The sequence below is a fragment of the Cetorhinus maximus genome, chromosome 29, assembly GCF_964194155.1.
Source record: "Cetorhinus maximus chromosome 29, sCetMax3.hap1.1, whole genome shotgun sequence".
Classification (NCBI taxonomy): domain Eukaryota; kingdom Metazoa; phylum Chordata; class Chondrichthyes; order Lamniformes; family Cetorhinidae; genus Cetorhinus; species Cetorhinus maximus.
In genome coordinates, this window is record NC_135907.1 from 23,473,423 (window position 1) to 23,497,956 (window position 24,534).

Below are 24,534 nucleotides of genomic sequence, written 5' to 3' on the forward strand. Positions count from 1 at the left end.
CCTCATGTCTTCTGATGTGCCACTGGGCAGTCAGCCTCCAGAGGTCCCGGCCATCGGCGGATTTTGCCCAGTTGTCTGCATCAATGTCTGCTATCTTTATATCTTGCCTGCAGATGTTCTTGTAGTGGAGATATGGATGTCCAGTAGGTCATGCCCCATGGCCACTTCACTGTACAGAAGGTATGGCCGTCATCCATCTGATGAATTTGGCTGAGCCATGACAAAAGTTGTTGACTTAATTATGACTGTATGTTGATGGAATTAGCATGCTCCAGTCCTTCAGAATTGGTGACCTTGTCCCATTAAGAGATACCAAGGATACATCTGAGACAGCAAAGGTGATAACTGTTCTATAATAAAAGCAAAATACTGAGGATGGTGGAAATCTAAATTAACAACAGAAAATGCTGGAAAAACTCAGCAGGTCCAACAGCATCTGTGGAGTGAGAAACAGAGTTAATGTTTCAAGCCCGTATAACTCTTCTTCACAGCTAAAGAGAAGTAGAAATGTGATGGAATTTATACTGTTTAAGTGGGGTAGGGAAGGATGTCCCATGAGATAGTGGGGTCTGAAGTGCAGGATTTGTTTCCTTTTCTTTCATCCTCCTGTTACTGTTCTCCTGCCTAGAGTATGTTATCCAAGTCTTGCCACTACAGAGGAGTACACAAAGGACACAGGCTTGGTAGACTTGCATGTTAGAGTTCACCATCAAGTTGCTGTTCATAGAATCAAAGAATCTTTACAGCTCAGGAGGCAGCCATTCGGCCCATCTCTGAGAGAGCATTCCATCTGGTCCCAAACCCCTGCCTTATCCCTGTAAGCTTGGACATTAATTCTTTTCAGGTAGCAATCCAATTCTTTTTTGAATACCTTGATCAAACCTGCCTCCACCACTCTCTCCAGGAGTTCATTCCAGTCTCCAACCACCCTCTGGGTGAAAGAAATTTTCCTCACATAATTTTTACTCCTTTTGCCAATTATTTTGAATCTGTGCCCTCTAGTTCTTGATGCTGCTCCGCACTGAATTTTCAAGTACCTAATTTCAGGCTAGCTTTTCAATTTTTATGTGACTTATACTTTGCAATGGAAATGCGTTCAAAGAAACAGAAAATATGGAGGAGGTCTCACTGAGGATAATTTTTATAAATTAATTATAATTAAAAAGGCCAGAAAAATAATTTTGTTTCCTGCTATCCCTGAAAATCCAGAAGCAATGTGAGAGAAACCACCTCCACCCTGAAAAACAAACTAAATTGGAGGGCACTTGCATTTGAGAGTTAGGCAAGGGCGGGAACAATTTTGAAAGCGGAGAATTGTTCTGATGGAGAGTTTGATGGATGAACATCAACAGAAAAAAGGAGACTCAGGAGAATTGTATTTGTGCTCAATTAACACCACAAAGTTTTAAGCCTCATGATCTGGTTGCACATTTCAAGCTCCGTTAGTGTGAATATTTATTTGTCCATGTGCGTACCCAGTGCTTACTATGTACACTATTAACCCAGTTTTAAATCTCTCAGTACAGGCATTTCCTAAAATGCAAACTGAACGCAGGCTAAGATGAAAGCAGTTTTTGCACTTACCCCAGGAGATGACATTAATTATTAAGGTTAACAATTAATTTTGATCAGAAACAAAACAAATATGCCCCTACCTTTCACCAGCCTGACTTTGGACTTGGTAAATGTAGGAACTTATGACCATTGCAAGGAGTGATAGGGAAGCTGCTTTTATGCTGTGATAAGATCTCTGCCACTGCTATAGATACCTAGGTCTTACACAGCCGGCTGAAAACCAGCAATAAGCTTGTCTGAATGGATTTGCCAAATTGGCCTATTTGTCGTGGTGTCTGTCCCTCGATTCGAGGATTGTATCAACTCAGGGTTGCAAATTTCAAACATGGGTCTTCATGTAACTGAACAGGCTGATTCTAGACCCGCTATCTTTGGGATATGGGGAAGGATGTCCCAAGAGGTAGTGGGATCTGGGGTACAGGATTTGCTTCCTCTTCTTTCCTTCTTTGCCACTGTTCTGCCTCATCATTAAGATGTTGTGATTCAAAGCGTGTTGCAGCTTGATGGACAAGTTGTCACCATTCTGAACGATTGGTAGCTAGCTCCTCCCAGTCATTATCGTCAATGGTGCCGTACTTCAACGGGAGAGTTTTCTTTGTCCTTCCCCAGAACGTTGGCCATTTGAGAATTGGGATAAAAGGACCTGGCAGGGAAGACCATTTACGGCCAACTGGACACCATGTCCTGTCCATCAAAGTTGATTCTGCAGGATTTTTGTCAGAATGCTTGTGGAACTGGCTTCCAGGAGGACACTAGCCTTAATTTTACGGGCCTCCCATCGAATCTGGAGGATTTGGCAAAGGAATTGCTGATGAAATTTCTCTAGCGTTGTTACGTGTTGTTGATACATAGTCCAGGTCTCACTGCAATACAGGAGTGTGGTGACGACAACTGCTCTGACAGTAGGACATCGGTGACTTGTAGAGGTCTTTGCTGTCAAACACTCACTGCCGTAGTTTGTAGAAGGCTGAGCTGGCATAGCTGATCCAGTGTCGATCTCCTAGTCAATGGTGGCCTTTTGAGAGAGATAGCTGCCAAGGTATGTGAAGTGCTCAAAATATTCCAGAATCTCTCCTTCAACAGAGATGGGAAATGGAACGTTTGGCTGGCCAGGTGTGGGTTGATAGGAGTTTTGTTTTGGCAACATTCAAGGATAGGCCAAGTTTCTTGTACACAGAATTGAACAGATCGAGAGTGGCTTGCAAATCTGGTACAGAGTGGGCAACAACATTGCAGACATCCACAAACTGTAGATCTCATATATTTATGGTAGTCACTTTGGTTTGGCATTAAAGCAATGGAGGTTAAAGAGTTTTCCATTTCACATTTATTGCTGACACCACAAGGCAGTTGATTTTTGATAAGGAGAATAGCCACTGTCAAGTAGATTGTAAATACCATGGGGCTATCACTGGCTTATTACCAATTCCATGAGTACAGTTTTAACATATTGTAAAAGCAGTTTAAATCTGCATGATGTATGGTTTTTAGGATTGAGATTGAAAAACCAAGAGTCAGGAGGCTCATTATTAGCTCCTGGTATAGCCAAACTGGTAGAAGTAATAATCGTAATGTGTTGAGCCAGGCAGACCACAAGGTCCCACTTCCAATTTCTGCTACAGGGGTTCTGCAATTTCCCTCCATACCTCTGGCCTAGACATAGAAGAAAAATAAATTAATTCCAAGTTGCCAGTGCTAATCACACTGCCCAGTGGCTCCAACTGGAAAGAGATACAGATGCCAGGATCAGACATTGCTGTATTGTCTCCAATACTGCAGAAGTCAACTCACATAGGAGAAATGTTCACCTGAACAAAGTAAGAGTTTCAAAGACTGCAAAATCCCACAACACAGAGAGAATGAGCATCTTCAGGACAGAAACTAAGATAATAAAAGCCATGTTTCTGTGATATAATTGGCTCATTTAGCTACAACACTCAGGTTTATTGCCTGTCCCTGACTGCCCTCAAGAGAGGGCAGTGACCAACATTTTGAATCACTACATGGCGTGGGCACACTCACAATACAATTAGGGAGGGAGGAAGGGAGTTTCAGGATTTTGACAAAACAAAATTGAAGGAACAGCCATATATTTTCAAGTCAGGATGGTACGAAACTTAAAGGACAACTTGCTGGTGATGTGTTCCAATGCACCTGCTGCTCTTGTAATTAGTAACGGTCACAGGTTTGAGAGATGCTGTAGAAGAAACTTGGTGAATTGCTATAGTGCATCTTATAGATGGACACATTGCTGCCACTGTACGCCAGTGTTGGTGGAAGTGAATGTTTAAAATGTTGGATCCAGTGCCGATCAAATGGGCTGCTTTGTCCTGGATGGTGTTAAGTTTCTTGAGTGTTGTTGAGCTGCACTCATCTAGGCAGGTCAAGTGTATTCCATTACACTACTGACTTGATGAAAAGCAATGAAAAGATTTTGGACAGTCAGGTGGTGAGTCACTAGTCACAGGATAGCCAGCCTCTGACTTTCTCTTGTAGCCTGTGTATTTATGTGGCTGGTCAAGTTAAGTTTCTGGTCAAAAATGGCCCCCCAGGATTGATTTAGTAGCAGATTTTGTGATGATAATGTCTTTCAACATCATGGGGAAATGGCTTGACACTTGTTGGAGGTGGTCACTGCCTGACACTTGTGTGGCACATGCCCCTTACTAGCCCAAATCTGGCTGCATTCAGACACAAACTGCTCCATTATCTGAGGAATATTTTCAGCATTTCCACAACCAAATGGATGAAGTGTTTACAGCAATAAGGTCTCATTGTGGAAAACAGGAAGCAAAAGAGATTACATTCCACAGAAAGTTAAAAAATAAAATAAAATGAACCTCTTCATTTAATCCAAGGCAGTGCAGCAGTCATCAGAGCAGAAGATTCAATATTGGCACAGAATAATCATACAGTGTGAGCAAAACGAATTGTGCGACTGAAAAGCAGAGTATCACCCTTCAGTACTCAACTGGTTAATGTTAAAAATGCTGTTTTTCTTGGCGAAACTAATGCAGTAAAGGCTCTGCAGTTTTTCTGCTCTACAGCTAAACAGAAGAAATTGGCAAGAAAACAATATGTCCAGTATTGCATATATCAGGGTAAAGGGACTTATAAGATGGTACACTGGTACACAGGGTGTTCTGTTCCGTTCTCTTTGAACCTTACATTGTATAGAACATTTTTGATTTTTAGGAACAGGAAAAGGCCCTTAAGGCCAAACGAGGCTTTTTTTATTAGAACAATCCCAGCTACCCACCTTCTCACCCTACCCCTTAGCTTTTTCTCTTGCTAAAAATGTATCTGCCTCTTGAATCCACATGGATTGTCTGTTTCAGTGGCCTTCCCTAACTTAAGACAAAATGTTCATCTAACTTTCCTTCTCACTGGTAATTTGCTCATTTTTAAATGAGTTACTTGGGATGTATCCTTTCCCACTAGAAAACCACCAGCTTGATCAACTTCACCAATTGGTCAAACAACCATATTGCAGTATTATTTTGAGGTCTAAACAACAGACAATGCCATGCACTCTACAACATCTGTTCAACACTGCTTTCACTCAATTTCCAAGACTCTAATACTTTGCTTTTAATTCTTCACTCTCCATGTACGTAGTATCTAATGTGTAGGCTCCACCCATAGCAGTGACTGCTACAATTGAGTTTTTTTAATACCTTTCCAGCATTACGTAGGTCTGAAACTAGAATAATTCCAACAGTTTCAATGTGTTGCTGAGCTACTGCAGGTGTGTAGTGTAAAATATATCAATTACTGCATTTTACTGTAGAATAAAAAGGTAGCTAAACAGTTTCACATGGCATTGTCTGCTATCCAACTCCCTCTGAGATCAAAGCAGCCCACTCAAGTGATTCAAAGCTCCATTCCTAACCTCAGGTTACATACTTCAACAATCACTGTCACAAACATTGCAACACATCTACAAATACATAATGTCTTAAGAATATGCTGCTACATTCTAGTGCAAGAGTAGCCATCGAGGAGGTCAGGAAGCTCCTTGATTCAAGCCCTGGCATCTGCTGAGTTGGCTGAATATAGCAAGGGCATTTGTAAGGGTGCTAAATTGCCTCAGGATCCCTGAGGTGATGGAGAGGGAAGGAGAGTTAGCCACAATACTGGTTTATTGCCTGTAGTCTGAGGGGGGAGTGGGGAAACATTGTATAAATGCAGTTGGGCCCTTGTATTGGTGCTTTTGGTTCCTGACCGACTTTTACAGGAGCTTTTATTAATCTCTTGCTTCCTTCCACTCCTTGAATGCAAGACATAGACGACATACCCAATTCCTTGCCTGCACTGCCCACTCAAACTTGCCACAATTCTCCAATACTTATTGGGAGGTGAGGAAATCCACCCTGTCTTCCTATTTTTGTGTCAGTTTCCAATAGCCAAAAGATCATTGTTTAAACAATTAATTTCATATATCAAGTTATGGAAGTAAAACAGAATATCTCCTGGCCCTTGTACCTAACTCAATTTTATTTCTGATCAAGTGAAGGTCACACTGTTCCTCATTCTGGTACAGGGATGCTTAAAATTTTTATGGTTCGGCTTTTCAATTACTTCCTAATGTCAGCCAGTGCTTTCAGCACAACATCCACCAGAGCAGCACAATCCAGATCACAGGTTTCCTGACAGAAGGTACAATGTGAGAAGAAAAAGTTAAAGTAGATGACCAGTTTCTTTCCACCCTGCTGAGCAGTGGCCCTCAGTGCGATGACCAAGCCAAGATTTGCTCAACATAGACAAGCAAAAAGAAATGGCACTCAGCCCAGAAACGCAAGCTTTCTGGTGGGTCATCAAATTTATTAGGCAGCCCACAGAAACTTATGTTTACATGATGATCAGACTCAAATAAACAGTTATGCTTTTAGGCTAATGCATCAAGAGAAACTAGGCTATCAGAATCATAAGTGTGAAATGAAACAACAAATGCACAGCTGGCAAGCTTTTTGCTTAAATAATAATGTTTAAATTCCAGATCTCCTGATTTCCAAGTTGCAGCGTTTCAGGAGAAGTTAGCCTTGGACGATAACCTTGTTCAAATGGAATCACTGTAGTCCAGTTATGAAAGTAAGTAAACGTGGACATGAAAACATTATTACTGATGCACTGGTATATTGTTGGTAGAGCAACTTCTCCCTGTAACTGTGAATAGTTTGAACAAATTCAGGGAAGCTTTAAGTGGGTTGGCAGCATGCTGCACGTATTGCAACCATTTAAACTGGACTGTCAACACTACTCCCCTACCACCTTCCTTTAAACTGTTTTGTTTATTTCTACAATGTAATATTGGATCAAATCAATCCCTAATTCAGTCACCATTTACTAAGATTGTTTTTTTTTTTAAATTTCTCTTCTCTTATAGGATTTCATGGGTTTGGGAAATGAGCCAGACTGAAGGTGGAAATTAGCAGAACGCTCATTACCAACAACTGCTGTCCAAAGAAAAAAAAATGGGGAGAGTGATTATGATCTGAAGTTGTTGAACTTCACAGGGCCGTAAAGTGCCCTACTGAAAGATGAGGCACTGTTCCTTGAGCTTACATTAAGTTTTACTGGATCAGTACAGGAGGTCAAGGGCAGAAAGGTCAAAGTGGGATGGAGACTTAAAATAAAAGGCAACCAGAAGCTCGAGGTCACAAATGTGGAATGAATGGAGGTGTTCAGCAAAACAGTCACCCAATGTGCATTTGGTCCTCCCAAAGTAGGAAAGACCGCATCGTCAGCAGCAAATACAGTATACTAAATTGAAAGTACAAGTAAATAGTGTTTCACCTGAAAACAATATCTGCGCCTTGACGGTGGAAATGTAGGAGATAAAAGAGCTCCTTCGCTTGCACGGGAAGGTGCCGCATGAAGGGGAGGGAGCGACTGAGGAGTGGACCAGGATATCATAGAGTGAACGGCCCCATTGGAATGCTGAAAGGGTAAGGGAAACTCTTTCGAGTTATCAACAGTCACAGATTGCAACTCTTTCAAGTACAATCACAGTTCTTGGTTTCCGGGAGTGGGACATGAACCCACAACCCTCTGATTCAAAGGCGAGGGTTGTGGGTTCATGTCCCACTCCCGGAAACCAAGAACTGTGATTGTGAAGATGCATTTTGTAGAGCCTGAATTAAAGCCAGCTGTTCTATATCAAAAAGAGAGAGATCCTGCTGAAGCACACCAAGCTCCTTGCTCCTTCAAAATTTGAAGCAACTCTGGCTGGTGTTTACTGCATGGTACTTTAAACACTTCTACAGTAATCCTTCCATAGTGCTAACCTCCTAGGTAAGGACAGAGTTTTGTCAAATGTAGCCTAGAAACAGGCCTATGCAAAATAAGGGTAAATCAAGTGAATTCACTGATGAGACTGGCTGCTTGTGAAAATGTTTCACATATTCTCTGCTCCTTTCTCAAGTAGGTATTTAATGAGGCAACAAGTGAACAATTTCTTCCATATACTCAATTTTAAAATAATTTCATCCTCATTAACTGCACAAAGGCTACTCGTTACTAAACATTTACTAAACATTGATAGACTCATTTCCGTCATTCAGTTAATCACAAGACATTTGAGATTCCCAAGATGAACACTTCTTCCATCAGCAGTGGTCAGATGTGACCAAACAAGTTTTGCTAAAAGTAAAAAGGAGAACAAAAATTTGAAGTAAAGAAAATACTGGCAATGCATAGCACCTGCTGTGGGTGGCTGTGGACTATCAATCATGGCTGGCAAGAATACAATAATAAAAAGGGCCAGAACAGATACAAAGCTTTGGAAGTTTCAAACAGTAGAGGCTGGAGTAGGCAGTTCAAAATTTTGATTCACATCAATGCAATATAATTACCCACCCCTCCCTTGGAACAGTGTTATCCACTAGAGCAGCAAGTTGCATCAATAAGTATTCAGATTCTGGTTTATGCTACAATTCTTCACATGTAGAGCAATGCCAGTAGGGTCAGTAAACAGAGGACACGGATTTAAGGTACAAGAGTGTACAGCAGAAAAAGCCATTCAGCCCAAACGGACTATGCCAGCATTTAATCTCCACACAAACTTCCTCCCAGGCCTCTTCTAATCCTATTAGCATACCCTTCTATTCTTTTCTCACTTAACTAGCTTTCTCTTAAATCATCTAAAAAAATGACCTACTCTAAACTTCTGGTAAAAGTTTCTGATGAATTCTCTTTTTCATTTATTAGTGACCATCTTATTTTTATGGCTTCTAGTTTAGGTCTCCTCCACATGTTTAAATATTGCCCAATTCTATGTAATTCCTTCTCCTCCGTGGTGGTGGTACCTACTGGGGCACAAATTTACATCAATGATAATTGGCAAAAGAACTCGAAGCAAGATGAGGAAACGCTGACAATAAATTATATCGATCTGGAATGCACTGCTTGAAAGGACGGTGGAAGCAAATTTAATAGCAATAGTCAAAAGGGGTTGGATAAATATTTGAAAAAAAAAATCTGCAGGATTATGGGACTAATTGGATAGCCCTTTCAAAGACCTAGCATGATGGGTCAAATGATCCCTCTGAGCTACATCTTTCATATGACTTTATAAAATGCAGAGATATGGAAGTCTTCTTTAATATACAAGACACAACAGCAGTATAATACTTTACATCGTCACAGAGTAATTTGTTTTAATCTTAGCTGCCAAAACTTATATTTTAAACACTCCTACCTTTTAGTATGTCACTAACGAGGAAACATCTGTTACCTATGTGATTCAAGGCACTGTACACAGGAGAATTCACTCAATCGTCTTAGCCAACATTACACTAGCATAACAGGTTTACTGAGCGCAAATTTTCCCCCAGTTCACTGCCCAATTAGTCATAGCTCCTGCATTTTTCTCCCCAGTGTGAAAATCCTATAAATATTTCCCCCCTTGCACCTACAAGAGAAAGTCACAAAATTCCCCTATTTTTGAGCATGAAGGAAAGGCAGGTTGTAAAAGTTTGCAAGCAGGGCTCAAAATCTCAAGAACACCGTACAAATACCATTGAGATAAAGAAAGAAAAGATGCAAGTGCTGGAAATTGGAAGTAAAACAGAACTTGTTGACAATACTCAGACGGTTCACCAATACTTTGAGAGAAAAAAACAAGCTAATACCTTGAGGGCAGACCCCTTGTTGGAAATATTAACCTTCTCTTGTTATTTTCAAATGTTGGATTTTCTCAGCATTTTCCAGATTCAGTCACCAATGATTACGTCAATTCACTTTCATCTACACACCCACACAGATTTCCTTCAGTAAAAGACATGCAAAGTCCTTCCCTAAACAGTCACCTTGCACTGTTGAGGCGAGCTATTCCATTTTATACAGTATGGGTTGCTACATCACAGACTAACACTTGGCATAATTAATTTAGGCAGGCAGATTTGAAATCAAGCATCTACTTTCTCGTCATTCCCTCTGCACTCCATTGGAAAAAGCGCTGCTTTACTGCACAACTGGGAATTGGTGCTTTACAAACATGACTGTTAGCCAGTGCTGTGTCTGAACTAATGTTAATTTAGCATACATACCTGCACCAGTCAAGAATCCAACTACACAGATAATTCAGAGATTCTGTTTCAGATAAAACTTTACACAGAGATAAAATTAATTGGAGGGAATTACATCTTGGTGGGGTCCAGGAGGCATTTTGTTGGGCAAAGTAACCTATATGAAGAGCTAATGCATGTCAGCACCAAGGATGGATAGCGTAGAGAGAGTCAATGCTCCAAAGTCCTCATCTCCTCAGCACCGAATGGGAACAGTGCACCCACAAGCACACTGCTCTTGTCCAGGTCCAGGAAGCACCAGCACTACATGGCAGGGCCTGGCATTGGCAAGAAATTTCAACATAATTGCAAAACTCTCAGGTCAGCAGTGGCATGTCACCTCTGAGATCATGGCCTTAATTGCACCCTGGGGTGGGTGAGGGAAGAGACTCGAGAAAAGGACAATTGTAACTTGAGGGCCCTGTGGTCGGCCTGCCCCAAGAATTGCACAGGCGCTCGAAACAGGCAACTGCCACCAGCCAACGATGCGCCAGGAAAATGAGTCAGGAGGCCATAAGCAATATGCAGGTCCAGTTCTGCCACTTCAGGGAAGTCCAGACAATACAAGGTGATGCGTCTTCACTCCTTTTCCCTGACCTATGCACTTGGGGAAATGGGCATAAAAGTCATGAAGATTTACTGATCAGGGGTAGACTTGATAAATCAAGAGTAGGTGATACAAAGCTGAGGTTATACAGCCCCTGGATTAGAACAGCAAGAGTGAGGAGTTGCATTGTTTTGAGGCCTAGGAAAGAGCAAGTGCAGATTGGGAGACAGAACAATTCCATCACAAATGCGGGCAAAGAGAAAATACACAAAGTAGAGAATCGAACCAGCTTATGAGGTCCGTCAGCCATTGAAAGTTCTATAAACACAAAGCAGTACTCTTTGATTTCTCTGTCCAAAGCCAGGTTTTTTTTTATTCGTTCATGGGATGTGGACGCTGCTGGCTAGGCCAGCATTTATTGCTCACCCTTAATTGCCCTTGAGAAGGTGGTGCTGAGCTGCCTTCTTGAACCACTGCAGTCCATGTGGTGTAGGTACACCCACAGTGCTGTTAGGGAGGGAGCTCCAGGATTTTGACCCAGCAACAGTGATATATTTCCAAGTCAGGATGGTGAGGGACTTGGAGGGGAACTTCCAGGTGATGGTGTTCCTATCTATCTGCTGCCCTTGTCCTTCTAGGTGGTAGCGATTGTGGGTTTGGAAGGTGCTGACTAAGGAGCCTTGGTGAGTTCCTGCAGTGCATCTTGTAGATGGTACACACTGCTGCCACTGTGCGTCGGAGGTAGGAATGAATGTTTGCAGATGGGCTGCCAATCAAGCCACTTGCTTTGTTTTGGATGGTGTCAAGCTTCTTGAGTGTTGTTGGAGCTGCATTCATCCAGGCAAGTGGAGAGTATTCCATCACACTCCTGACTTGTGTCTTGTGGATGGTGGATGGGCTTTGGAGAGTCAGGAGGAGAGTTACTTGCCGCAGGATTCCTAGCCTCTGGCCTGCTCTTGTTGCCACAGTATTTATATGGCTAGTCCAGTTCAGTTTCTGGTTAATGGTAACCCCCAGGATAGTGGGGGATTCAGCAATGTTAATGCCATTGAATGTCATGGGGCAATGGTTAGATTCTCACTTGTTGGAGATGGTCATTGCTTGGCAATTGTGTCGTGCGAATGTTACTTGCCATTTGTCAGCCCAAGCCTGGATATTGCCCAGGTCTTGCTGCATTTGGACATGGGCTGCTTCAGTATTGAGGAGCCACGAATGCTCAGTGAACATCCACTCTTCTGACCTTATGATGGAAGGTCACTGATGAAGCAGCTGAAGATGGTTGGGCACTACCCAGAGGAACCTCTGCAGTGATGTCCTAGAACTAAGATGACTGACCTCCAACAACCACACTCATCTTCCTTTGTGCTAGGTATGGCTCCAACCTGTGGAGCGTTTTCCCCTTGATTCCTATTCGCCCTAGATTTGCTAAGGCTCCTTGATACCACACTGGGTCAAATGCTGCCACGATGTCAAGGGCAGTCACCCTGGCAATTATTCACAAACCACAGAAGTGCGCCGTGATTTTGATTTTACTACAGGTAGGATGAGGAGGCAGGCTCCAGGTCTATCTCAGCCAGAAGGGGGAATCGAACCCCATGCTGTTGGTGTTAACGTGATCCACATGCTATCCAACTGAGCTAACCAGTACCCACCCTGACCTCAGACTAGCTATGAACACCCATTTTAAGAGCAACTTAAAATGTTGCCTCTCATTTGTACACAGAATATGTGCATAAATTACAAGAACAACATTAAACATGTGTGAAAATCAGACAGTTCAAACCCTATTCAAATCTTCGGCACTCTTGGAGGGAGAGAAGGGTTTCAACCTACACCTTTGAACACAACAGGCCACTGTGCACTCCTGATGTACACTAAAGGCAGTGTGATTAAGCACATTTGACACAGATTTCTACCCTAATCATAAAACAGATTGTAATTACACTTTATGCCCAAAATGTATACTGGATTTACATAGTACAAAAATCTGGAACGTATCTGAAACTCTAACTGTTCCAAAGGCAACCAGTCTGGACAACAGACACAGATATAAGACAGTAAGGGCAGATATCAAACAAAACCCTCAATAGAAACTCACAGAAAATTATTTTCACAGGATCAACATGATCAAATAAAACCTATCTGTATTTGAAGGCACACTTTGAAGATTACTATTTAGATCATAAGGTCGATCACTCAGTTTGATTTGATGACATTTATGTTTAGATTTGGAACGTCTATGAACCAAGATGATCCTCAGAAGAAAGGCCTTGTTAAACACCCTGGGACCTCATACTGGCATAGCACAATACTGAAGCAATTGCTATGACTGTAATTTCTCTCTACTGATCACTGGAAACACAAGCATAATCAAATAGTAATTCAGTATGCATGTAGTAAAGGGCTCAGCCCATGAGTCCTCTTAAACAGCATGTTACACCATTTGTTATTTAATTGCCAGTTTTCCACATATTCTGAGGATATCAAGGTATATGGAGCTGAGGCAGGTGCGATGGAGTTAGAATAGAGATGCGCCAATGAATAGTGAAACAGGCTCAATGGTTAATGGCCTACTTCTGTTCCTATGTTCCAATATGTCATATTTATTGTGAACAACTGCTTTAAAGTTGCATCCTGAACTCATAAAGCTTCCCTGAGGCTGACTGTGGGGCAGGGAAGGTGTGCACCAGCCAGCAATGTAAAATACCCATTGCTGGACTAAGAGCCTCAACTAGCTCACATCCAAAAGTAAACCACAATTTCAACCACAAACACTCATGACGTTAATCATTTATGCTGGCACATAATGAAACCACCTGCAGAGATTATGCCTTCTGTCAGAGGCAGCTTGGTGGTAAATGGATTGTAATAATCCAACTGCCAACACAGCCACCTTGATTATTCATTACTCACTGCTTGCTCTCTTCGATGGGAGGTTCAGGTGTGTTATTGTGTTCATCTCGGGTAAAATCCTCGCATTCCGCCTGCAACAGAAATAGGAAAGAGTGAACAAGATTAACAAACCTTATCCATATAATTTTCTTCACTGAAGTCCCCCTTAAATCACCTTCACTCTAGATCTTAACACTTAAGCTTCTCTAATCGCTCTTCACAGTTCAGTGCCTTGACTGCAGGGATCAGATTTGCTGCTTCTTCTCAGTAATTTTTCTAACAAAAAGATACTTCTGGGGTTTGATTCATCACTGATCTATCCCCCTCAATGACACTTTGTTATATTTCTACTTTGCGAAAAGCTTAAAAACAAAGAACAGCTGACTCTAACCCAACAATTTTACTGTATCCTGATGCACCATCCAATCCCAAAGTCACTGCTCCACTCCCCTATGGCCATCGCTTCAATCCCTGTTTACTGAACTCCTCTCCATAATAAAAAGTATTCTCCATCTTAGTGAGAGTCAATAATTACAACACAGTTACTGGTATACAGAGACATAGAATACAAAAGCCAGGAGTTTATGATGAACCTTTATAAAGTCCTGGTGCAGCCTCAATTAGAGTGTTGTGTCCAATTCTGAGCACTGCACTTTAGGAAGGACATGAAGACTTCAGACAGGGTGCGAAAAAGATTTGTGAGATCGGTTCCAGGGATGAAGTACTTTAGTTATGTGGATAGATTGGAGAAGCTGGAGTTGCTCTGCTTCGGGAGAAGGTTGGGATGAGATTTGATAGCATTGTTCAAATCATAACATAGACGGAGTGCATAGAAAGAAACTCTTCCCATTGGCGGAAGTAGGGAACAAGAGGACACTGGTTTAAGGTGATTGACAGAAGAACCAATGGCAACATGAGGAAAAACATTTTTATGCAGCAGGTGGTTAGGATCTGGAGTGCATTCACTGAAGGACAGTGAAAGCAGATTTAATCACAGCTTTTAAAAGGGAATTAGATAAGTATCTGAAGAGAAAAAAAATTGCAGGGCTACAGGGAAAGGGCGAGGGAGTAGAATTAGCTAGACTGCCCTTGCAGACAGCTGGCATGGACACGACAGGCTGAATGAGCTCCTTCTGTACTGTAACCATTCTATGATTCTCCTCAGGATCTCTGATACAACAACAAATATTTGTATAGCACCCTTAACGTAATGAAACGTCCCAAGGCGCTTCATAGAAGCATTACAAAATAAAGTATGACACTGAGCCAGAAAAGGACAGATGGCCAAAAGTGTGGTCAAAGAGAAAGGTTTTAAGGAGTGTCTTAAAGGAGGAAAGCAACATGGAGAGGTGGAGAGGTATAGGGAGGGAATTCCAGAACTTGGGGCCTAGGCAACTGAAGCACAGCCACCAATGGTGAAGCAATTATAATTGGGAATGCACAAGAGGCCCAGAATTAGAGGAATGCAGATATCCCAGAGGGTCAAGGAGCTGCAGTATATTACAGAGGCAGGAAGATCAAGGCCGTAGAGGGACTTGAAAATGAGGATGAGAATTTTAAAGCCAAGACGTTGCTTGACCAGGAGCCAGTGTAGGTCAGCAAGCACAGGGTGACAGGGGAATGGGACAATTACATCCAACAATTACTCTAAGGATGCTAAAAATTGGTAACAAAAACAGCTGGAAAAACTCAGCAGGTCTGACAGCATCTGCGGAGAGGAACATAGTTAACGTTTCGAGTCCGTATGACTCTTCATCAGAACAAAAGAAATATAGAAATGTGGTGAAATATAAGCTGGTTGAGGGGGGGTGGGACAGGTAGAGTTGGATAGAGGGCCAGTGATAGGTGGAGGCAAAGAAGAGATTGCCAAAGATGTCATAGACAAAAGAACAAAGGGGTGTTGACGGTGGTGATATTATTTAAGGATTGTGCTAATAGGTGACATTAAGGGTAGAAAGCAGGACAAACAAGGTACTGGTAGCCCTAGTGGGGGTGGGGTCAGGGGAAAGGATCAAAATGGGATAAAAGGTGGAGATAAAACGATAGATCGAAATAAATTTAAAAATAGATGGGAAAAGAAAAATATATTTTTAAAATTATAAATTATTAGAAAAAGGTGGATCAGAAAGGGGGTGGGGATGGAGGAGAGAGTTCATGATCTGAAGCTGTTGAACTCAATGTTAAGTCCAGAAGGCTGTAAAGTGCCTAGTCGGAAGATGAGGTGCTGTTCCTCTAGTTTGCGTTGAGCTTCACTGGAACATTGCAGCAGGCCAAGGACAGACATGTGGGCTTGAACGCAGGGTGGTGTATCGAAATGGCAAGCGACAGGGAGGTCTGGGTCATGCTTGCAGACAGACCGGAGGTGTTCCGCAAAGCGGTAAAAATTGGTATCTTGGCCAACATTTGTCACTGAACCAGCACCACCAAAATGTGTCAATAGGTCATCTGTCTCAATGCTATTTGTTGGACCTTGCCATGCACAAAGTGGCAAACATGTTTGCCTATAAGACAATGTTGACCACACTTCAAAACTATCTGTCTGTGAAATATTTTGGGATTTCCCCGCAACCCGAGCGACACTATATAAATGCAAGCCTTTTCCCTTTCAAAGATTTTTTTTTAGAATCTGAAATTTCATATTACAAAAATGCCCCCTTCTATTTAAATTCCTGAAAAGTGTCAGATGTCAAGCTGTGAACCATAGAAAGATAATCGATTACAAAAAACCTATTTTAGCCATGCTAAATCAATCCCACTATGGCCAACACTTCAGATCTATTAATTAACTTCGATGAACCGAACAGGGATGGTAGATTGACACTGGAACAATGAGAGACTGATCATAATTTCAGCAAGGCTGCATGTTTTATACTATCGCAGTATGCTTTGCACAATCATAGAAAAAGTCAAAAAACAAAGCATGAATCAATATCACAGGCCAGCTATAGTTATTTGGATTTCCTATTGATTTCTGAGGAATGCTACAAAAAGGTTTAGTTTTATGTACAAGACAGGAAAGCACTGGCTACTTCCTCCCTCTCACACACATGCACAAAAAAAATCTTATTTCCAAAAGAAATTACAGGCTTAATTACAACAGTGTGGAAGGCCATTTGTAAACTTACAGCCAATCACAGATGAGTTATAGGGGCAGAGACTAATGAATTATCTCGAACTTCCAATAAAACAGAACGCACACTAATTTACACAATTTCCCACATGAAGACTTTCCTGTTGGGTGACGTCTTCCAGCTGTCTATATTCACGCTCAGCATTAGGATTTCACTTCCTCCCAATAATCCCTCTCTCCCGTCACCTTCAGTCCCACCCATTCCTACTGATCACAATTCACGAAGTGGTAAACAAGATGGACTCAGGGAAGTTATACTGCATTAGTGCTGGCCTCAGTAAATCAATTACCGGATTCACTGGGGTATAGTCAGCCGATGATAAGTAATACTGGTCTACCCATCTTAGCAAATCTGACAATTTTATTTTGGGGGTTACTTGCTGGCTGAGCAAGCTCCATCCATGTGTCAAGAACAGCAATAGCACAGCACATAGCTCAGAATATAGAAGCAGTTTATTTCACAAGTGTAGCCTATTTAGTTCAGAATCCACGTCTTGCCAGCATCAGATCTCTAACCAGCCTGTTTGTCCTCAAATACCACTAAAGGGTACAAGATATTGTATAGCTTATATCGAGCAGCGTTCTAACAATTTAACTCCTACTTCTCGTGCATTGTATAGTTTTTACAGGTTTAGGTGAAAAATAAAGCACTTGTTTATTCTGTGCCAAAAGGTTTGTCCAGAGGCCTTAAGTATACCTGAAGCCCGTTAATATGATGAAAGCACTGATACCACAAGAGCAGCAGGCACTCCATGGTTATGCTGGGAGTACAACAGCTGCTGCCACTGCATCTTAATGCTCTGGATCAGTCCAGAAAGCCCACAGAGATAATCAGAAGGAAGTGTTGCTGAATTATGGAATACTCTCCCAAATTAGTGTCAACTGAAACTCTGCTCCTTGTTGACGAGCTTAACACAGTTAACCATGACTTGCTAAACCAGATTGCTACAGCAGGAGTTTCCAAGCTGCCTTCCCTGTTCTACTGATTCCTGGCAATCTCACTTTCAAAGCCCCCCTGTAACTCCATCCCATTTGTGCTTAGATTTATAAGACCATAAGACATAGGAGCAGAAATTAGGCCATTCAGCCCATCGAGTCTGCTCCGCCATTCAATCATGGCTGATAAGTTTCTCAACCCCATTCTCCCGCCTTCTCCCCGAACCTTTGATCCCTTTATCAATCAAGAACCTATCTACCTCGGTCTTAAATACATTCAATGACCTAGCCTCCACAGCCTTCTGTGGCAATGAATTCCATAGATTCACCACTCTCTGGCTAAAGAAGTTTCTCCTCATCTGCGTTCTAAAAGGTCTTCCCTTTACTCTGAGGCTGTGCCCTCAGGTCCTAGTCTCTCCTACTAATGGAAACATCTTCCCCATGTCCATGCTATCCAGGCCTTTCAGTATTCTGTAAGTTTCAATCAGATCCCCCCTCATCCTTCTAAACTCCATCGAGTATAGACCCAGAGTCCTCAAATGTTCCTCATATGTTAAGCCTTTCATTCCTGGGATCATTCTCGTGAACCTCCTCTGGACCCTCTCCAGGGCCAGCACATCCTTCCTGAGATACAGGGCCCAAAATTGCTCACAATATTCTAAATATGGTCTGACCAGAGCCTTATAAAGCCTCAGCAGCACATCCCTGCTTTTATATTCTAGTCCTCTCGAAATAAATGCCAACATTGCATTTGCCTTCCTAACTACCGACTCAACCTGCAAGTTAACCTTAAGAGAATCCTGGACTAGGACTCCAAAGTCCCTTTGCACTCCAGATTTCTGAATTCTCTCCCCATTTAGAAAATAGTCTATGCCTCTATTCTTCCTACCAAAGTGCATGACTTCACACTTCCCCACATTGTATTCCAACTGCCACTTTTTTGCCCATTCTCCTAACCTGTCCAAATCCTCTGCAGCCTCCCCACCTCCTCAATACTACCTGTCCCTCCACCTATCTTTGTATCATCTGCAAACTTAGCCAGGATGCTCTCAGTTCCTTCATCTAGATCATTAATGTATAAAGTGAAAAGTTGTGGTCCCAACACTGACCCCTGCGGAACTCCATTAGTCACCGGCCGCCATCCTGAGAAGGACCCCCTTATCCCCACTCTCTGCCTCCTGCCAGACAGCCAATCTTCTATCCATGCTAGTACCTTGCCTCTAACACCATGGGCACTTATCTTACTGAGTAGCCTCCTGTGCGGCACTAATCAAAGGCCTTCTGGAAGTCCAAGTAGATAACATCCATTGGCTCTCCTTTGTCTAACCTACTCGTTACCTCCTCAAAGAATTCTAACAGATTTGTCAGGCATGACCTCCCCTTGATGAAACCATGCTGACTTTGCCTGATTTTACCATGCACTTCCAAGTATTCTGAAATCTCATCCTTAATAATGGACTCTAAAATCTTACCAACGACCGAGGTCAGGCTAATCGGCCTGTAATTTCCCATCTTTTGCCTCGCTCCCTTCTTAAAGAGGGGGGTTACATTAGCTATTTTCCAGTCCTCTGGGACCCTCCCTGACTCCAGTGATTCCTGAAAGATCACCACTAACGCCTCCACCATCTCTTCAGCTATCTCCTTCAGAACTCTGGGGTGTAATCCTTCTGGTCCAGGTGATTTATCCACCTTCAGACCTTTCAGTTTTCCTAGCACCTTCTCCTTGGTAATGGCCACCATACTCACCTCAGCCCCCCGACTCTCTTGAACTTTGGGGATGTCACTCGTGTCTTCCACTGTGAAGACTGACGCAAAGTACCTATTCAGTTCCTCCGCCATTTCTTTGTTCCCCACTACTACTTCTCCAGCGTCATTTTCCAGTGGCCCAATGTCCACTTTTGCCTCTCTCTTACCCTTTATCTATGTAAAAAAAAACTCTTCAATCTTCTTTTATATTACTGGCTAGTTTACCCTCATTTTTAATCTTCTCCCTCCTTATTTCTTTTTTAGTTGTCCTCGGTTGGTCTTTGTAGGCTTCCCAATCCCCTGGTCTCCCACTGCTCTTCGCCGCATTGTATGCTTTCTCTTTAGCTTTTATGCTGTCCCTGACTTCCCTTGTCAGCCATGGTTGCCTCGTCCTCCCTTTAGTATGCTTCTTCTTCCTAGGGATGAATTTTTGCTGTGTTTCCCAAATTACTCCCAGAAACTCCTGCCATTGCTGTTCCACTGTCTTTCCTGCTAGGCTCATCTCCCAGTCAATTCTGGCCACCTCCTCCCTCAACTCTGCAGTTGCCTTTATTCAACTGTAATACCACTACATCTGATTCCAGCTTTTTCCTCTCAAATTGCATGGTAAATTCTATATTATGGTCACTTCCTCCTAAGGGTTCCTTCACCTTAAGCTCCCTTATCAAATCTGCCTCATTACACATCACTAAATCTAGAATTGCCTGTTCCCTAGTGGGCTCCACCACAAGCTGCTCCAAAAAGCCATCTCGTAGACATTCCACAAATTCCTTTTCTTGGGATCCACTACTAACCTGATTTTCCCAGTCTACCTGCATATTGAAATCCCCCATGATCACTGTAACCTTGCCTTTCTTACACACCTTTTCTATCTCCTGGTGTATCTTGTGCCCCACATCCTGACTACTGTTCGGAGGCCTGTACATAACTCCCATTATGGTTTTTTTATCTTTGCGGTTCCTCAACTCTACCCACACAGATTCTACATCATCTGACCCCACATCATTTCTTGCTATCGATTTAATTTCATTTCCTACTAACAAAGCAACCCCACCCCCTCTGCCAACCTGCCTATCTTTTCGATAGGATGTATATCCTTGGATATTTAGCTCCCAGTCCTGATCCCCTTGCAGCCATGTCTCTGTAATGCCCACCACATCATACCTGCCAATTTCAATCTGCGCCACAAGCTCATTTACCTTATTTCGTATACTGCGTGCATTCAGATACAACACCTTCAGTCCTGTATTTCCCGTCCCCTTTCTCATTGTCGTCCCTTTATCTGATGTGCTTGAAGTTAGATTCCTAGCCCTTTCCAAACACTCTGTCCTATTTTGTGTTCTGGAGACTTTAATAGCCTCTCCTGGGCTCTCCTTTTTTTCAGTTTTTTCATAATTTTCCATGAAGTTGAATCCACCCTACCACACGCTAACCTGCTGCTTTGTTTCCCATTAGTCATACTTCTTGGAGTTTTATCCTTCCCTCCCCCCCCCACTTTCTAGTTTAAAGTCCTGCTGACCACCCTATTTACCCTTTTCGCTAGAACATTGGTCCCAGATCGGTTCAGGTGGAGACCATCCCGACGGTACAGATCCCTCCTGTTCCAATACTGATGCCAGTGCCCCACGAAATGGAACCCCTCTTTCCTGCACCACTCCTTTAGACACATGTTTACTTCCCTTATTCTCGCGTCCCTATGCCAATTTGCACGGGTAGTATTCCGGAGATCATAACCCTTGAGGACCTGTTCTTTAATTTAGTTCCTAGTTCCTGATAATCCCCAAACAGGTCCTCTTTCCTAGTCTTACCTATGTTATTTGTCCCGACGTGGACCACAATAACTGGAGCCTCCCTCTCCAATATCCTTTCAAGCCGGTCAGAGATGTCCCTCACCCTGGCACCGGGCAGGCAACATACCATGTGGGACTCTCGATCCTGCTTACAAAGAAAGCTATCAATTCCCCTAATTATAGAATCCCCACAACTACCACTTTTCTTTTTGCTCCCCCCTCTTGAATGGCCTCCTGTGCCACGGTGCCGTGGTCAGCTGGCTCATCCTCCCTACAGCCCTCTTCCTCTTCCACACAGGGAGCAAGTACCTCGTACCTGTTGGACAAGGTCAAGAGCTGAGGCTCCTCTGTTCCTGAACACAGGATCCCTCTACCTGCCTCACTTGCAGTCACACCCTGCTGACCCTGACCACTGACCGGACTTGAGGTACTTAATCTACTGGGTGTGACCGCCTCCTCTTTCTTATCTACTGGTTAGTCCTTCTGAATTTCAAGGGGCCTAGAGGCTCTTCGAGCTGCTATCTCATCGGCAGTTAAGGCCGAAATCAGGACATTAACATCTATAAGTATCAACAGCTCAAATTATGCAGATTAATGGGAGTTCTGATTGAAACTTTTATGTCTTACCCAGTCTCTATAGAATACTTCAAGCAGCCACAAAGACAAAAAGCGAGGACATCTTGCCCTGGAAGGTGTTGGAGGAGGGGGGGGCGGGGGTGGCGGTGAATTAGATTAAGGAAAATCCTTTTCATTTTCCCAGCAGCCAGTTTCACAGGATATGTTATCACAGTTATCAGCTGCATCCTGTTAGTATGCCATTTTGCACCAAAAAAAGAACAGAACAGCATGAAAGCTGAAACCTATTCTGAACTTTAGAAAGCAATAATGTAACAGCAGAACTGAGCTAACTACTGGAAAGAAAAGCCTCAGGTATATCTGTTACAGGAATGTCCTACCCGAATCTCTGTCTTGACATTCTGTTCCTTGGTCAGTATGTGCAGCTCCTCTGTCATCTTCTCCATCTCCTGGAAACAGGAGGATATAGGTCATTTCAGGTCATTGCTCAAAAGGCAATGTAAAAGGCCAGGGCCCATTGGTTACACCACCAAAGTGGAAGAGTTAGAGACAAGGTAGGGCAAGTCAGATTTGACATTGTAAAAGTGATTACAGGAAGTGAAAAGGGAGGGAGAGAAGCAGCACTGCAGAAAGAGAAAAGAAGAGAAAAACGGAGAGAGGAGTGAAAAAGATGATAATAGGAAGACAAAGAAAGGGAAAAAGAAAAGATCTGGCAACAACCACAAGACACTGGACCAACATCAGGTAATAAAATATTCAAGAGCTGGTGAAGGTACTAACCCCACAGATCCAAGATCCATAGTCTACTGGTTTAATTATTACAATACCCACATGATCTATCAGAAAGAAACATTGTAAATCAATGATCAGTGTCACATCTTATAGTGTCAGCTTGGCTCAGTTGGTGGCAATCTCATGAATCAGAAGGATTGCGGAAAGACCTGGACAATATCCAGGCTTGGGCTGATAAATAGTAAACAACATTTGCGCCACACAGGTGCCGGGCAATGAGCATCTCCAACAACAGAGAACCTAACTATCTCATCTTGACATTCAATGGCATTACCATTACTGAATCCCCCCACTAGCATCATCTTGGGGGTTACCATTGACCAGAAACTGAACTGGACTAGCCACATAAATACTGTGGCTACATGAGCAGGTCAGAGGCTGGGAATTCTATGGCAAGTAACACCACACGACTCCCCAAAGCCTTTTAATCATCTACAAGGTACAAGTGAGGAATTGACAGAATACTCGCCACTTGCATGGATGAGTGCCGCTCCAACAACACTCAAGGAGCTTGACACCATCCAGGACATAGTAGCTTGCTTGATTGGTATCCCATCCACCACCTTAAGCATTTACTTCCTCCACCAATTGCACACTGCTGCCACTGTGTGCATCATCTACAAGCTGCAGTGCAGCACAGCAACTCACCAAAGCTCCTTTGGCAGCACCTTCCAAACCAGTGAACCATATCACCAATCCTTCACTGTCGCTAGGTCAAAATCCTGGAATTCCCTCCCTAAAAGCACAGTGGGTGTAGCTACACCACATGCACTGCAGTGGTTCAAGAAGGTGACTCACCAGCACCTTCTCAAGGACAATTAGGGATTGGCAATAAATACTGGCCTTGCCAGCGATACCCACATCCTGTGAAAGATTTTAAAAATTGTGGATTTAAACCCTACTCTTGAGCTTGAGCACACAAACTAGATTAACATTACAATGCTGAATTATTATGAGGCCATCATTCAGATGAGGATTAAAAGGAGATGCTATCTTTAGGTTTAGGTGTTAAAAATCCCACAATGACAAGCAGTGTGGCATTCAGCTGGAGACAAGAGAAAAATCTTGCCTAATCCAATGCCACAAAAATGATTAAGTGGTTATTAATTTCATTGCAATTGCCAAGATCTTTCTGCACACAAAATGGCTACCATAGATGCTCTTGCCTATCACAAATTTTAATTGCTCCAACAAGCCTGGGCCCTAAACTGTGGGATTCCTTCCATAAAATTTCCCATCTCTCCCCCACCTTTAAGATGCTCCTTCAAACCTCACACTTTGATCAAGCTTTTGGTCACCTGTCCTAATATCTCCTTTTGTGGCTTGGTGACAAAATTTGTTTAATAACATCCTTGTGAATTAAGTGCCATGCAAAATTTTACTATGTTAAAGGCACTACATAAATGCAAGTTGTTGGTGTGTACACACACACACACACAAACACACAAGGTGTTAGAAGATTCCTGAAATAGGGGAGAAATAAACTGGAGCTCACAGTGCTGATCACAATCCAATGAATCGCTTCTGAAAAGCGCATGTGTGGACCAGCATCAGATTCAGCTCTGATTGTCCCATGAGAGAACAGTTTGCTGATGTTTACTCTCCATGCTTACACCTGTAGAATGAGCACTTAGATGTGGCATCAGGAGGTGCCCAGTACCCAAGCAAGAGTCAGCAGCTTCAGAAAAGGAGAAAAATAGTTGGTGGTAAACAAGGAAACCATGTATAACGTGGGGAGATACCAGGGAAAACACAGGTGACTGTGAAACAAAAAATATATATTAAGGTCAATAAATGCAGCAATACTGATGTGATGCAGTGAATGGATGGAAAAGGAAGTTGCTATGGAGGTGTATCACCAGCACAGTTCTCGACAAACAGTCCAGTTTTGAAGTGGGCAGTCTACAAACTTACAAGAATAAACTAATGTCTTGTTTCAAAGAAACCAATTATTTCTGTTTCTCATAATATTAGTAGTTAAGG

At 42.7% G+C, this 24,534-nt stretch overlaps 1 protein-coding gene across 8 annotated transcripts in view; it reads right to left on the bottom strand.

The window, feature by feature from the left end:
• Positions 1-24,534, bottom strand: part of tnrc6ba (trinucleotide repeat containing adaptor 6Ba) — a 149,218-nt gene that overhangs the window by 88,394 nt on the left and 36,290 nt on the right. For 4 of the 8 annotated variants that reach the window (XM_078531788.1, XM_078531789.1, XM_078531794.1 and 1 more), the window contains 2 exons: positions 22,140-22,208; positions 13,603-13,673 (listed from right to left, as the gene is read on the bottom strand). In XM_078531788.1, coding sequence (XP_078387914.1) covers positions 13,603-13,673; positions 22,140-22,208 — 140 coding nt within the window. The remainder of the gene's footprint in view (positions 1-13,602; positions 13,674-22,139; positions 22,209-24,534) is intronic. The other 4 variants (XM_078531795.1, XM_078531791.1, XM_078531796.1 and 1 more) reach the window with 1 other exon arrangement.